Consider the following 17,194-nt stretch of genomic DNA (forward strand, 5'->3'; position numbering starts at 1 on the left):
CAAAATGCAGTGTATAATCTTCACTACAGGCAGCAGGACATCTCACTAGCAGAATTTTACCTGGTTATGTGACACAACTGGGGAGGATTTAAAGGCCTGTGGTCCAACAGCTGGTGGTTTGCACCTCCACAATATGCAATAAAGCATTATGCTGGAGGAAACAAACAAAAATCAAAAGCTTCAGAGACAAAAGAACAGAGCCAGAAAACATTCGTTTGTCCCAGGGGATTCTCACATCAGCATCAGTGTTTTACAAAATAAAAATCCGATCAGCCACACAGCTGGTAGAATCTACAAACTGTATAGAATCCAGGGATGTGACTACAGTTAGGCAGGCTTGGTGCACATTTTGATCACTGTCTGCCAGCAAACAGGGTCAGCAAAGCACATTAAACAACATCAGGTCAAGAGTACTGCAGACCTAAGTCTGCAGACCTAGGTACTGCACACCTAACTACTAAGGTGTGCAACTGTCCACCACTCCCATCAAGCCATGAAGTTGTCTGTAAAATAATGACATAAATCAGCACCAAGTCTCCAGCAGGACAGTGCTTAGCAGAGGGATAGTCAGATAAATTTCTGGAACTTTGTCTTACAGCTTAACTCCCTTTAAATAGGTGCCTTCTTTTCAGTATAAGATCAGTTGTACTGAAATACACCAAATGTTTATTTTAGCCCAATAACTCATCCCTCATGGGGACCAAAAGCAGATGAAGTGGAGAATTATAAAAACAGGACAAGCACACATGGTTCTTGTTCCAAGCAGACTCTGAGCACCCATTCATTTGTGGCTGAAGTGCTTTCCAAGCTGGGCACATTTTCTCTGCATTTTCTCTGCATTAGAAAACATTCTTGCCTCACATACAAGAGGTGCTGTTATGCCTCCAGTACTCTGTCCAAAAGACTCTTAAAAAAGGGAACTGCTGCAGGAAAAGATGTGAAGGCTGGCACTAGGCAAAAAACAGGGCATGGGCAGGAAGCCTAATCAGAGTGCAGAGCAAAGAGAAGTGCACTTCCTTGAACTTGGGGCTGCAGGAGAGACTGCAGCAAAGCCAAGTCAGCACCTACACAGCCTACTAAGAACGTTCCTTGTTTCCCAGGGACCTGACGGTTTACAGCATCTCTCCCATCCCCTCTCAAACCTCTCAAATATTTGCCAGACAGACTCCAGAGGTCAGCTACCTCTTCCTTCCTGACAAAGATGGCTCCTTCACAAAGCACATAGTATTTCCTTAGAGCTGCACCCCCGAGGCATGTGCTGCGTTCCCTCCACAAGAGTTTGGGAAGTGAGCTGCTTTGGCACTGCTGCTCCTTCACCAGACAATGCTTGTCATTTGATACACAGACATGGCATGTTAAATGTCCTTTTGGAGAAAGCCCAATAATTATTAGTTTAGCATTCAGAGAACAGTCATCAGGCAGCACAGTCCACGCCATTTCCAGCAGGAACTTCAGGGCATTTCTACATCTATCTGATGTCCCTTGTTGGAATTGAGTTACAGAGTTCACATGCACCTTTTCATTGGCAGTGATGAAAAACAATGGCCAATTACTTTACTTAGACTTTACTCAAGGGAGAGATTTTCCCCCTGCTATGATCTGAACAAAGTTCCAGAAGCGGATATCACAAGGCAAGAAGAAAGTAAATACTTAAAAGAACAGGCGAGCACCAGATAAGTGTTTATTTTGAATTACAAAAATGCTGATACATCTTACACTCCCATGTGTGTAATGTCAGACCTAACAAGAGTGGGTGCCTCTGTCTGTCAAATGCCTACATTCAAAAAAAGACTTACTTAAGAGAGGGGGTTATATCTTTTTGGCAACAGATGCTAAAAGAGGCACAATTTCAAAAATGGTATTTTCTTACTTGCTAGCTTTAACTCCTGCATCTCTGTAAGATCCCCATCTCAAACTAGAGACTGCAAATACAGGCTGTTCCTTTTCTCCCTGTAAAGAAAAATAAGGATTGCAAAATTACTTTCTCTTACCTTGTTTCCAAATTTATTTTCTGCAGTCGGAAAAACAGCATTTCTAAATAAAAACTGATTTCTGATTAATCCCAAAAGTGACATTTAACAGAAGGGGTATGATAAACACCTAATAGCAATAAAGCTTAGCAGAATTTAAGCACTGTACATCCTGTCTGCTGTGGAGAGGAATATAAGAGGTGAAATTTTGAAGAAGTAGACTGAGTTTGACTGCACACCCTGCAATGGCTGTTTCATACTGTGGATATTGCCAGCCAAGAGCAAGGAGCTCTGCACAGTGACACTCCACTCTCACTGCAGACAAGCCTATTCTACAACGTAACAGAAAAACAATATTCAAAAACCATGCAGGGCACAGCCAAAGGTTTTCCTGTTTTACATTTTCCAGTTTGTCAAAGAAAGCTATTAACGGCACAATACATATGAATGCACCAAATCAGCTCAGACAGCTGTTGCTGTTGCTGTCTCTCAACATTGCTACAGAGACATCCCTGTTACTAAGTTTTGTATTCATCAATACTCTCTGAGCCTCAAAAAAGCTGATGTTCAGGCATTCTGCTGTTTTCTCCCAGTTAGACTATCTGATGTCACAGTGGAGAAATGATTGCCATCAGAATTGCTGATATCATAAACCAAAATTTGTAACAGCATTACACAGAGGAAAAGCAGTCCATATAAACACAAAAACATGAGAATAGGAAAGTTTTAGGAATGTTGAGTTCCAAAAAAGCAGATGCTTTTACCTTGATCTGTAAGACATCAAGTGGAACTGTCTCTCCCTTCAAAATGGCCAGTGTAGCATTAGTAATATGTCTGCAAAACAAACAGGGGAAAAAAAAGCAAAGGAAAACAAACAGGAAGGAAGGAAATGGGTAAGCTTTAAAATTACATTTTTTTCTAGAAAATTCCAGTACAAGTCCAGGTGGGGCCTTTTTTCAGCAAACATAATAACCCTGGGGAAAAGTGCTGCACTTCACTGAAATTAGAAAGCAAAATGGGTGGCTGCAACACATGACAAAGCCTGAGTCCTAACAAACAGCAAAACAGACAAAAAGCAAAAGGAAATTCTCAGCCTAAGCTTTTCACAGATTCCTCCCTCTTCAGCTAACCTGGCAGATCATATGCCAACTGTGTTACCTGCTGTTTCAGATACTTAACACACTAAGGACCCAAATAATTGTTTTATTTTAGTGGTAGGGGATGGCACAAGACTGGTCTCAGCTCATGTGTCTGGGACTGAACTGCATTAGTATGCTAATTTGTTTTGAAGTTTTTAATCAACATAAATCTACCTATCAGCTGTGCTCCTGTCCTTTTGGTCTCCATTAAGTTGTGGGCAGTAGCTAAGGCACTTTGTCATTTCAACCTGTAAAGATTTTGTAATCAAAGTGTTTAAGTGCATTAAATAGTTTATGTTCAAACCTTGAAGCATATACTTGATTAAAACTCCTTCTTTGTTTTCAAAGCTGGGTAAAATTCAGATTCCACATTGCATACATTTCCAGTGTCTCAGCTGGACAAGGGAAAAATGCAGTTTTCAGATCCAGCCCAATACTCCTGTGAATCAGTGGGAGAAATTGCCCTTGGCTCCATCAGGATTACAATACTGAGACAGATAAGGAAGCTGCTCTTCCCACAGCCCTTCTTCTCTCCTAACTCTTATCTTTCTGTAAGACCTTTACAATTCCTACACTCCAAAGTAAGAGTGCTGAAGGAACCAAAGCCCAAATACTTCTTTTAAAAATATCACTTCTGTACTTTTTAAGTCAGGTTGTGTTACTGGTGTGGACTGTTAAGCAGCCTATTGACCAAATTACCTTCAACTTCACCAACATGCTGCAGTCTCACCTGCACAGTTCATTACCTTGGGACAAGAAGATCATTCATTTCAAACAGCTTCTTTAGAACCCAAACATAAATTATTATTTTAATCTTAGCTGCTGATTACAGCCTTGTCCATCTTGCTGAGCTTCAAAGCACTCTGGTAGCTTTAATGAAGGATGTTATGCCAGTTGACTCATGGGTTTTTTATGGATGATGGATACCAGCAAGGGTTCCAGAAAGAAAAATGTTAATGAGTTAGTGGGAAAGCAAGAGTGAAGAGATTTCAGCAGCAAGAAGAAATATTATTAGTATGAGAGAAGAGGAAGGGAACAATCAAAAAGAAATGAAGTGTGGGGAAAAGAAAGATAAGCTGACCAGGCTAATTTTTACTTTAGAAGTGGACAAAACGATCTTGCAAACAAACTGAAATGCAGGCAACAGATACCACCAGGTTGGATCATATCCAGGATGCTAAACATAAGAATCAGGTTGTTGTACTGTTGCCAGCATCAGTCCCACTCTGCAAAATTCAGTAATAGGATCCATCCTTTCCCATATTCTTGTACTAATCCTTACTTTGCAGGTGCTAACCCAGTTATATGCAGACTGGTTTAAAGAATTCTTAGACTGCAGAAGGGACAGAAAGAGGACTTATTTTTGTTTTACTTTGTCATATTCTTGTTACATCCTTGTCATACCCTTTCTGCTATTCCTAAGAGGCTGATCCTTTTAATCCTTTTTTTTAAAAAAAACTTGAGCACCACACGATCACAGAGAAATTAGCCACAGCAAATTATATCATGTTCTAATAATACATACATTTCCTTCTTTTAATTTTTAGTCAGTTTTTGGAAGTCATTAACTCAGGCAAGTTCAGAGAACTGTCAGGCTCTGCCCAGAGACTGCCAACTTCTGTGTAACACAGAAGAAAAAGAAAAGTATCAAGCTACCAAGAACTCCTTGAAAACAAAAATTATGTTTCAGAAACATGTAATACTTACTGGACTTGGTTTGTGCTCTCAGGGTACAGCGTGTGGCTCAGAGTGCAGGTTTTTCCAAGAGGTATGAATCCTATAGGAATCTTACTGAAGGCAGCCTGGACACATGAGGAGATTAAATTAACATTTGCATCAGCTGAAGGAAGTTCCTGTGTGGAGATCACAGCTGTGTCTGGTATCACCCCTTTGGCACTGAGCAGCCAGGCACTTCCTTAAACGAGGCAGTAACACATAATGACTCAGAACATGGCATCCAAATCTGTGAATCCACCACTGCCAACTGGGTACAAAGGAGCTCTCTATAATCATTAAGAGCATTGTTACATGCAAGTTGGCAGCCACATCCCAACTAATGCACAGATTCTGTCAGCAATCTGCCATCTTTCTTAATACTGACAGTGGCATCACAAGCTCTGAATCTCATTACTATTGCAGAAATGCCCCTCTGACAGAGTAACCTTGCATAGCAAAGAGATTTTCTCACTTAAGGAAAGGAAATCAATTGATTCCGCTGGCACCCAAATCATGAAGCAGCAGAAGGTCTAATTTTTGAAAGTCATTGACAATGTTGTTTTTCTATACCACAGTTCAGCAAAAGGGCTTGTTGAAGGAGCAAGTTATTACACTGTGCCTCGTAATAAACTGTGCTTCTTGAAGCATGTCAGCAAATCATTGTAAACTACCATATATCAGAGTTGTACCATCTCCCTCCTGGGCACTGCTGCCAGCAGCACCAGGATACTGCCAATCCACACCGACTCAGTAATTCCCGTCTCACTGCCCCACCATTCTCCCTTGCTATCTCCATGTCACCTGCGAGTCTTCATGCACCTCAAACATCCTTCCCTCATTTTCCTCAGAGCTGTTTTACAGTGTGCAGATCAGAGGCTGTCTGCAGCTCATGCAGTCAAGCTCTGCTCCCCTGGCTGCCAGGAACAACGTTTCTGGAATACCTTGCAGAGGTTCTTCTTATCCAGGCAACAGAGATATGACATACACGAGTGGAAAGGGAAGCAGAGCACAGAGAGAGGGGGCTGAAGTGCAGATCTTTACTCCTAGGACACAGTGATATGAAGGACAGGAAGAATTCCCTGGCCAAAGACACAAAGTGACACAGTGGCAATACTACAATGCAGTATTCCACCTGTATTTGTGCTGGATGCAGAATTTCCTACACTGCTGCAAAACGACTCAAGCAGAGTAAGTCAGAAAATAGAGAAAAGAAACTAGCCAGTAAAGCCTCTAAAACTTTTCTTCCATGATCTTCAGATTATAGAGGTCTCAGGAGCCAACTATAATAATATTAAACTTAAAAAACTGATTTCTCAGAATTGATACAGGCAGCCCACCTTTAAAAATGCTGGCTTGGTTGCAAAGTTCCTCTTGTCACATTCGGACAAAGCAAATGCCTAAACAGATACAATTCTAGCTGCCAAGGGTATCATCATAATCTTGTCTGGATCATTTAATTGAGTTTTTGCCAGTTCCTGCCAGAAGGTTTTGGGAACAATGATTCCCTCCTTTCTTCAATAACACTGTCCTCCCACTTTAAAAAGAAAAATCTCCCTCATTTCCATTTGGAGTGATCCACCTTGAGAGGTTAAAATTTGCTTAGTGCAGCCATCTGCATAGGTAGATATTCACTGCTTGAAAAAACAGCAGAGCAATCTCAAAGCAGAGGGAGTGTGACCAAAACTGAATTAGTTTTCAAGCCTGTACAAACACAGGAAAAACATGTACTTTCGCCCAACGCTTGTGCCAAACAAAGTGGCATGCACAGCTGGTCCATGGGTCTTTGAAAGTTGAGCATTTGGCTTCTCCACAATCCCTGCTCTGATGCTGGAAACTTCCCAAAGCCACGGTTTGGGAGCCATTGCATCCCTCAGAATGGGAACAAAGAACAACAGGCAGCATTGCAGGGCACCAGCAGGGCTGACTTGGTACGCAGCAAGCTGGCTCCAGATTAGGAAGCAACGTATCTGCAGAAGACAGCTGAGGCCAAGAGACCACAGTGGATGCACAAGACACTCTAAGAAATGCACAAAATTTTTAAAATGACACTTTCTCACCTCATCTGCCCTGCGGAGAAGTCCAGTTATGACCTGAAAAACATGGGACATACTCAGCTCCAAGGATTTTATTTTTCGGTTACAGTAGAAAGCTATGAAATTCTTAACCACGTTTACTCTTTGGAAAGATTTAAGGAGCAGCTACTCTTTCATGGAAGGTGCTATGGCTGTTTACACAGGAAAGGAGGCATGTTCAGTGTGCAAACATGGTGGAAACAGCAGGGTTATGAGTGTGCCAGAGCATATGCTGGCACCATAACCAAGGCCAGTGTAAATGTTTTAACACTGAATAATGCTCTGCATAATGCAAAAATAGCACTGGCCACTGCAATTAACAGTAATCAACTCAAAGGCCAGGAGGAACTTGCAGATGTACTCTGACCACTTTCTCTTAAGGTCACTGCATTTCATTTAGCCATTGTCTTATGAAACCAGTAGTTAGCATTCCAGGAAATGCTCGAACAAAATACAGTCTTACTTGAAAAACAGAGTATCCCCCAGTTCTGCTGGTAGTTTGCTCCTGTCATTAATCATCTTGACAAGAGGCATTTATTAAATGCGTACCATGCTTTGTTATCATTCCCACATAACTTTTAAATTATCTGATTCTCACTTAGCCAAATATGCATTCCTCTTGGGGAGCATACAGATAGGAGTGAACTTGGAACATTAAACCATTACAGCTAAATCATACAGAAAGAAAAAGTTAGAATCATGTCTCTCCAGACAGTTTGCTCGTTCTTGAATAAAACTCTGGAAGACACGTCACACACTCTTTTTGCCCCCACTCCCATCATCACCTTTAGATTAATACCAACTAGCAGAGTGTCCCTGTTCCCAGAAGATTAAAACATTGACTGAAAACACAGATATTAAACTCGACAAATCTCTAGTAACAGTTGTTATGGTGCTGCTACATTGCACAGACTCAACCTTCTCACTCGCAGCCCAACTACGATTCTCAGCAAACCAGGCTCCTGCAGTACCTCTTGCACTGTGCCATCTCCTCCTGCAATAATGATCAGATCCGTGTTTTCCATTAATTCCAGCAGCTTTTTTGCTTGTCCCTCATAATCAGTCTGAAGAAGCAGAAATCCAAACGTGAGAACTCAGACAGCTCTTTCTAGTACATCTCTCTTAGAGAAAAAAGAATCATCTATCCATCTGCTTAATAGTTATTTTCATACAGGCACACAGTACTGTATATTACTTACACTCATGGAGATTTCTTCAAAATCAGGCTGCTGCCTAATAGAATATGTGCAGTAAACACACAGACACACACACAAAGGTTAAATGAAATATCAGAGTATATCTTACTCAACACATCTACCATATCACAGCAATAATCTTATTTACAGGTAAATTTACAGTGAAACCGAAGCCAACCATGCTCTTGCAGAAAAACTCCCAACACCTTTAGCAGCCAAAGAGCTCAAGTGCATCTCTTGAAACAGCATCAGCTACATGAAAGGCCCAACATCAAGCTGTTGACTGTGGGTTTAATAGTGAAGAGTACACTGACTTTCTAAACCATGAAAACTGTTTTCTGAAAAATTACTGTCTTTTATGAAGATATCTCAGCCTCACCTGCTGGCCCAGCCCTGTTTTGCCAACTCATCAGTTGCTACCAAGCATCAGTTTTAAGTCTTGCAAAATAATTTTTTCCTCTTAGGGTAGGACTATGTATTTTCAATGGTAAGAGAAAGGCATTAATAAAAACAGCATTTTAAGACTAAACCTTGTGAAAAGGATTCCAAGACAGAAAGATGCATATTAGAGTACTTCACTGCTAGAACTCACTGACTATTAAGGAATCCTCATATTGCAACCTCAAAAACCTGCAAAAAGATCAGAATTCCTTTATATTTATTTGTTCTTCTCTTTCCAAAGAAAACCTGTCTGTTAATTCACAGCATTTAGATCTCAGTGTTCAGCTTTTGCAATGGGAATGTTGAATTATTTGGAGAGACACTGAGATATTTCCACTGAAAAATAAAAGGTTATTTTTAATTAATCTGAACAGTTCCACTGCACGTCAAAGTTCCTCACTTCTGAATTCTGCAAGTTCAGGCAGAAATGACAATTTCAACAGCACTGGGCACGCACCACTAGCCAGCACTCAAGTATTTGGAGAGTTTTCTCTCAAATATGAATTACAGAAGGGCTGCTTTAGACAGACAAACAAGCATATGAAGTGCTTTAGCTGAAAATTAAAATCTCAGTATACTGTTTGTAAATTAGTTGTGAATTAAAAAAGAAAAAGATTAAGTACCAGCTTAATATCTCAGTATTTATTTCTTCCCATGAGATGTCTACAGGACAACTGAGTATTTCAAATGCATACAGATTTTAATTTCAATTCTTCAAGAGGAGAAAGCAGAGCAGACAATGTCTCTATATTAGCAGAACCTATCAGTTCTTACCTTAACCACAGTTACATCCAAGCCAGATAAGTGCAAAATTGGTGCCGCATTCTTTTCAAAAAGGTTCCTGGCTTTGCTGGAAATAACGGAGTAAAAACTATTAGTCTGGTAGCTAAAAAGAAATTAAAAAAGGAAAGAAATAAATGAATAGCAAGAAGAAATCTACTTAAAACCAAGCATACAATCTACACAATCAGTCACTCAACCTGCCAGTCAGGAAAGATGAGATTTTGTGTGGTTCAAATGTATTACATTTCTAGTCTCATATCTCAGATGTCAGGTTTTTTGTTGCAGTTTTAATAAATGCAGAAGACGTTATCTAGCTTTCTCCAAAAATAATTTAAAAAATCCATCAAAACAAAATAAGATCTCCAAAAGAGAAATTTATTAGAAAATTAATAACTTAAAGAGTATCAGGCTTTACGACCACAAAGAAGGCCCATGTAGGTTTTCAGAAACATCAGAAAACCCCAACTATTTACTAAGACATATTATTAAGTAAGTTTAGAACCAAAACTTTATCTGACCTTTTGTTATAGGACTGATACATTTTCTGCCTCTAATTGCATAATAAAACAATTATGTCACTAACTATAAATTGCTTACAAGTAGAAGCATGAGGCTTTATTAATACTTGGCATTTTCCAGTCGTGTGTGTTTTGAACAAAAGCACATAAGCACTTCCACATCAGATATATTATTGCCTTCATATTGGTACTAACAACTCCCTGCCCCTTCCCAAAATGCAACTGATAAAAAGCTTAGCTGATCAGCAGAAACAGACACACATCATATCCAAGATTACAGGTTTTCTGCTAATGAGCAGGTAAAAATAGCAGACCTCTTCCAGGAGTCTTGCTCTGAGCCCATATTTAGCCTCTCAGTTTGTGGGCACATCCCTTTCAAGGACAGGTTCCCACAGAAGTAAGATCACTGCTGGCTAATGTCAAGTCTTGAAGCAATCAAGGTCATCTCTTGTTTCTATAGCTTTTGAGGTGGAAACATATCACATGCAAAAGTGTGGAGGGAATGCGGAGGAATGCCACATACGAAGGAATGACAAAGGCCAAAACACAGGATAAAAGAAAAAAAATTCAAAATATACATATGTTTAGAAATCATTCTTTCACCTCAAGCCACTAATTCTATTTCTCATCCCAATATATTTGGTGAAATAAAGTTTGGCATAGTTATATAGCGCCAGCTTGGTATCAGAGGGAGGCAAAAATGAGCTCAAAAATCTGGCTGGCTTTTGTAGTGGATGGCAGAGCAAAAATGAAGAAAGAGTGCCTCAAATGAGAGTGTTGGGAAGGGGGAATTTTACCCTTTGCAAGCTGCTGGGTTGAGGAACACTGTTGCTTTCTTCAATGGCATAGTGGGAGGGATCAGCTCATTTCCAAAAGCCTAAGTAAGAGACAAAGAGCAGAACTCAGTTTATCTTTTAAGCACACTGCTAAAACAGTTCAAAATAATGCTCCCCTACAAATGTCAATGGGCTTTCAAGCCTCATGACATTCAAATGACTTCCATCTTCAGCCATTGTACAGGTCTCCTATTCAAAGACTGCACCCTTAGCAACAGCTCACATCACTGTCATAAGTACTCTTTAGCTCATTTTTACAATTCCACCACCCTTTCGTTTTTGTCAACCTCTGGTTTTCTGCCATGGGCAGAGATCCAGGGAGCTATCCTTGACTCCAAGGTTACTTGATTTTCTTTCCTTATGTAATTCTCATACACCTGCCTGCCACCTTCTTTCTGCATCCTTTCTCACTTCTGAACTTCAATTCCTCAGTCTCTTCTACTCATTTTAGTATTTTCTATGCTTCAGTTTTTGGAGATATGAAAGAATTACCAGAGCAAGTTCACTGTTTCTCACATTTTTTCCCTAATGTCTCTATATAAAAATCACTTAACTCCTCTTCAATTTTTAATCCAATTCTGAAGAGGCGCCTCTATTTTAAATTCTCCAAGAGTCATTCCATATACAGCCTCTTGTACCTATTTCCATAGCTTTTCAGCACAGGAGGGGCAAGAAAAGGCAAAGCTTCCATGCATACATCCGACTCTGTAAACCTCTTTAAGGTCACTTAAAGACATCCTCACTAACACACTAAATCAAACTGGTTTTGAGTACAAGCATGACAATGTATTCAGCAATACTACCCAGAAGCCACACAAATAAAGTAGGAACAAAAGACCACTGAGCTGAGCATGGCCCAGTCAACTGTCCCTGGCTTCTTTTCCCCTTTATCTTGAAAGTTAATCCCCCTAGCAGGAATTTTTAACTTGAAGAAGGTGATACTGTACACAAAGAACAGTACATTTTAGTGGTCATTAGCTGGTTCAAATTTATAATTAATTCCCCTTGCCAATTTTGCTCAGGAAACCTCAATTAAAAGAAGGGTGCAGCTGCTATGCTGCTTAAAACATTCAAATTTCTTCTTCAAGAGAGGAAAAGGATGAGAGAAGTTGCTGAGAGTGAAGAAACCTTCAAAGAAATGAAAACAAATCAATAGCTCTTAAGCTTTACTCAAAGATCAGCTGGAAAACAGACCAACTTATTATATTGCAATTGTTGGGCGGGAATTGGGGAATAGGGGACCTCTAGCATGTTACAGCTGTTAGAAAGAACTAATTGTTTGTCAGGGTGACACAATGTCATGTATTTACATGCTCTAAACAATCTAACAAGGCTCCAAACAACCTTACAAGACTCATAAAGAATTTATCACTAAAGAAATAATTACTTCTTTATGTAATATACTTAGACGTTTATGTTATGTACAGGGGCATTTCTAAAGCAGATGCTGATTTGTAAGACAGGAAATATAAAAATAATAATGCAACATTCTAGAAGTCTTTCAGAGCAGAACATAAGACAATTTAAAGTCAGACAATAAAAATGGTTATTAAATATATATATGTGAAGGTATAATTTAGGCAAGCCAATGCCTTTTTCACTTTCTTGTCAAATGCACATTTTCAGGTATTGTATTTCTGCATTTCTAAGATGACAATCACTATTCTGCAACTATAAAAAACCCTTTATACAAGGCCTTTATAGTGCTTTATGAATACTAACAAAGAAACTAGATTCTTTTACAGAAAACTATCCTTAAGTGAATTGTTTGCCAGATAGATGGCACCTTTAACACATGCCCCGAGTTCAGCAACATGGTTAATCAGCGGGACTGATTTGCAAAGTCCAAGTCAGCTGATGCTGTTTTATTCTAGAGAAGGAGGTGTAAAACATTAAAATATGATGAGTTCTTTATTATAGAATCTTTCTATAATCATTTGCCACACCAAGGCTGTCATCTTAAAATTATATTTAAATTCAGACACACATGGTGGAACTTCTGCATGAAGTGCTGCTGTAGTGGATACTTTGGCAGAATGGCAGCTGCCTCATCAATTTGATATTGTAACAGGCTTAAAATCTCAAAAAATCCAAAACAGTAGGAACCTCTACACACCACTTCATTCAGACTAAACCTTTTCTTGGGTGAGTCTGCCGCTATTTTTTCCCAATATTTATACAGCACTATAAATGCAAGTAGCGTTTTTCAAACAATTTCAGATTGTTGTTACTCTGAAGAACGTATCAGACACTTAATGCCTTACTGCTGCATTGCTGTGTGTTTTCAAGAACTATTTGGCACTGACACATCAGTAAGAATGGAAATTACAGCAAGAATTGATTACTAGGCTTTCTGGTTCATTCCATTCGAATGCAGGAGTCTTCTGCAGGATATTTTCCCAGGCTTTAACCTTGGACATTGTAGGAAGCTCTACTGACAGTGCTTTTGTATTTTCATTTATAAGAATAAGCCACAATGGAACAGAACTTGTCACTTAATTACTGGAATTAAGAAACAGGAAATTCAGAATTTCCACACAACTTAACTATCTTCTTGTACCAGTCTTTCCTTAGCAGTTACACCTTTTGGACAGCACACACCACTTCATCAGTGCCTTTTAAAAAATTGTTTTAATTTGGCCAGCATGCTTCAAATAATGACGTATTAACAGCTATTTTTGGTGATATAAAAAACTTCTATCACTTCATTACTATGCAGTAAAAATGAATATTGAAAACATAAAAATCAAGAACAACTGATACTCTGAGTTGTAAAAGCATTTGACTCTGAGGCTGTAACTATGGTTTATGAAAGCACTATTTTCAGGGAAAGATTTTTCTTGTTCTTTCCTGAGACTTGAGCTCCCTTACACCTATACTGGCATGAAGATCCACTGCACAAGACGAGTTGCTGTGAAAATCTTCCTCTCAACAGCAGGCAGGCTAAAAATTGCAATTATTCAGGTGCACCACAGAAGCAGGGTAATCTGAAGAAAAGTTCTCTTCTGAGAAAAATAATTTTCCCTATTCTTCTAAGGCCCCAGTATGTAGCAATGATGGAAACAGTGTTACACCCTTCAAAATCACAAAGATCTGTCATGGAGAAGCAGGTTTAAAGTAAACTTTACTTGTGGGAGGTGGAAAGACTTAAAATCCTACAGAAGGGATGTCATTCATGGGCAGCAGCACTTACACCTCTGAAAGACTGTTTACTAAGGACAATATTTCTTTATAGGAATACTACAGTACGAGAATTTTTTGATTGCTGTTTGCCCAGACAGGCCACAAACTAGGAAATGCAATAGCCAGTACCCTCAGAGATAACTATCTCCCCCTCAACACTTGTTTTCTTATCAGTGATCAGCAAACAGGTTGACTCCATTAAGTTCCCAGTACACGGGTCTCAAAAGAGCTGGCTCAGTCCCTCATCACAGTCCCTCAGGACTGAACAGACCAGAGCCAGGGTCTCTCCAGCTGAGCACAGACACGAAGCAGTTTGCGATGCTCCTGCCCAGACTGCACCCCTGGCGGTGGGTCTGCGATTTCAGTCTTACCGACAAATCCTCTTCCTACCAGAGCAATTACAGCTGCCGTACTGTGGGTCCGGCAGCTACAGCAGTTTAACTAAGATCAGCCCGGCGATAAGGCTGTGCCGTCCCCCGCAGCAGCAGCGAGGGCACGGAAGGTGCAGTGCCCCGGCTGCAGGCGGGGCCTCCCACACCCTTTGGCACTTCAGCAAAGGAACACAGATGGCACCATTACAAGGCTTGTCACGCAGAAAGGGCCCGCTGGGAAAATCTCAGGAGCCCTGCACAACCAAGATAAGAGGGAGATTTTAATCTAATTTTATGACTTTAAACGGTATTACCTGGGCTTCTTGGCATGCAGCTCTTCGTAGCAGGTTATCGCTATCAGGTGAGACAGAAGAGAGAGCAGGCATTATGTTGTGTAAGTTTAAAACGATTTGCTCATTTTTAAAATGTAGGCACATACCCCCTTTACACACAGTTTGACAACACTGAAACGAACAAAAAAAAATTTAAGGTTGAAATGCACCCATTTAAGCACACAAACATAATCTTTTTCTGCCTGTGCACATGAACATTCTTTGTAAAATAAAGAAAAGCAGGAAACAAAGACCAGGATGCCAAGTGTGCTGAGATTACATAAGCTCTGACACACTGTATAACTGTAATTTATTTTTAAATTGCTACATAACTGTACTCCAGAGCTAAGGTGAGGGTTTTTCCAGTGTTCATGCTGCCTGTTATTTACACTGAAGGTACTTACCATCCTGGCAGTATAGAAGGGATTTAAAGTAGATTTAAGCGTAACTTCCACGGACTTCAGTCTTTATGCGTTATAATTGTAAACTCCCCTCTCCATCAGTTTGTGAGCTGAACACGTGTTCATGCAGCACCTACCACCCACCTAGGTCTGAGCATGGCCTAAAGCAGTAACTCACAGAGGTGAAAAACACTCAACTCACATAAGTGAAGTTTAAAAACAAAGGAGGAAATATCAGATATGGCACGGACATTTGTTTCAGACATAAATTCCTGACTAATCCTTGTGCTCGTCATTGGTGACAGCATTAGCAAGGTGACAAGCAGGGTATAGTTGGCAAGCACACAGGAGAAAGAGCTACTGAGTGAGGAACAGAAGTCTGCTCTTTCCCAGACCAAAAAATGCCCTATTTCCCCTTGCAGACAAAATGGGGAGTAATGTTCTGCAGTGTCTAGAGTCTCACCTGTCCTCTAGATACCAGACGCTGCCCCTCCTTGCTAAAACCAAAACATTCCTTTCAGCTTGTCCTTGCCAATACCTGGCAAGACTGTATATTACTGTCTCAAAATATCAAGTACAAAAAAACCCAATTACAGTCAGCATACCAAAATGAACACTATGCTGAAAGGATTAAAGGCCAACCAGAAAAAAACAAGTGACTAAGAAATCAGCACACTTGTGCTCCGAAGAGTGGCTCATCAGGCCAAACCCTGCGATGGAAATGGCAGAAGAGAGGGCAAGGCCCAAACACGAGTGCCATCTATTCAATTCCATGAGTTTACAGTATTTATCTCTCACTGGAGCTATATAAGCTGCTCTTTTTGGCTTAACAAGAGATGCTGCAATGCCATAAAATGAGAAGTAGGGTGACTTCAGGTGAGATACCAAACTGGGTTCCGAGAAAATAACTCTACAGTAAAAAAGCCACATTATTATTCCGGGTAATAACAAAAGGACAAAGGAAGAGTCAAGCATGGAAAAAGAAAATATGTGAGTAATACCTCACCGGGATAACAAGAAACTGAAATGTCTAAGAAAAAATTTCCTCAGAGGCATGCTGTCATATCTGCTCCTTAAAACTAAAGGAGAAAATAATTTGTATTAAGCACCGGCAATATTACTTAGGGAAGCGACAGACTTGGGTTTGATTGCAGTAATATGATGAAAGCACACCAGTTAAAGTAACTGCCTCTGCAAAGGTTTGTGTTCCAAGCTAAGCAACGTTGTCACAGCTAATTCCAGCTCAGTCAAGACAGCATGACGGGCTAAGCCCACACTGCACCGCTGAGAGCATGAGCCCTCACACAGGGACTTTTTACCCCCCTGGGTGACTATGTGTGACCAGAGCAAACACAAAGCAACTGCAATTTCTATACATAAAGCTGAAATATTATGGGATATCAAGCAAACCGTGCTATCAAATGATGGCAGCACAGTTGATGTCTTTGAGAACTGCTGCCCTGACCTTATTCACAAATCCTGGTCAAACCTACATTATTTGTTTACTTCACAGTGATGCTGTTTTGTCCAGAAGTCAAGCTGTGTCACACCATCAGCCTGCATGTTCTCCTGGTGCCCACAACCTTATGCTGCAGTGTTAGTTGCCTCTAAAATGGAGCCCAGCAATACTTTCCAAATGTAAGCAAAAGATATTTTGCTCTGTTTCCCAACCTGCAAAGACCCTCAAAACAACTGTCAAGAATGCAAGCCCAATTCAGCTCAATGGAGTCTCAACCATAAAAATTAAGCTTGACAATTTAGATGTCAACATTTATGTTCATTTTCTCCTGCAGTGAAGCACTTACAGAAACAGAAAAAGTCTATTCTGACACTTAATATTTTTGTGTCAAAAGAAAAATTTAGAGACCAGAAGAACTGTTCACCATTCAGCAATTGTCTCACTTGTCTCACCTCTCCAGCAGCGCAGCACCCAGAATCCCATACCATCCCAGCCACAGTCATAGGATTCCCACTGATCCAACTGGGACATGTATTTCAGAGTCATCTGAGTCTTAAGGATGCCCCAAGTTTGGCTTAAGGATGCCAGGTAACAGGAAATATTTTATTTCCTTAAAATGTGATGTCAACACTTAATTGACTTCAAACTCAAGTTTAAAAAGCACAAGTGCCCTCACAGGAGTGCATCTCTAAGAACAGCAGTTCTCCTCCTCCATCACAGCTCTTTCCTCTACTCACCTCATGTCGCTCTCACACAGTACCAAAAGTGGTCTGGAAG

General features: G+C 40.2%; 1 protein-coding gene across 3 annotated transcripts in view; it reads right to left on the minus strand.

The window, feature by feature from the left end:
- Positions 1-17,194, minus strand: part of AGK (acylglycerol kinase) — a 37,162-nt gene that overhangs the window by 12,895 nt on the left and 7,073 nt on the right. For all 3 annotated transcript variants that reach the window (XM_064654716.1, XM_064654715.1, XM_064654717.1), the window contains exons 2-9: positions 14,540-14,579; positions 10,633-10,712; positions 9,309-9,384; positions 7,869-7,961; positions 6,883-6,915; positions 4,817-4,911; positions 2,735-2,804; positions 1,871-1,950 (exon numbers count right to left, since the gene is read on the minus strand). In XM_064654716.1, the coding sequence (XP_064510786.1) occupies positions 1,871-1,950; positions 2,735-2,804; positions 4,817-4,911; positions 6,883-6,915; positions 7,869-7,961; positions 9,309-9,384; positions 10,633-10,712; positions 14,540-14,579 (567 nt within the window). The remainder of the gene's footprint in view (positions 1-1,870; positions 1,951-2,734; positions 2,805-4,816; positions 4,912-6,882; positions 6,916-7,868; positions 7,962-9,308; positions 9,385-10,632; positions 10,713-14,539; positions 14,580-17,194) is intronic.

The sequence above is a fragment of the Pseudopipra pipra genome, chromosome 5 (assembly GCF_036250125.1).
Source record: "Pseudopipra pipra isolate bDixPip1 chromosome 5, bDixPip1.hap1, whole genome shotgun sequence".
NCBI lineage: Eukaryota > Metazoa > Chordata > Aves > Passeriformes > Pipridae > Pseudopipra > Pseudopipra pipra.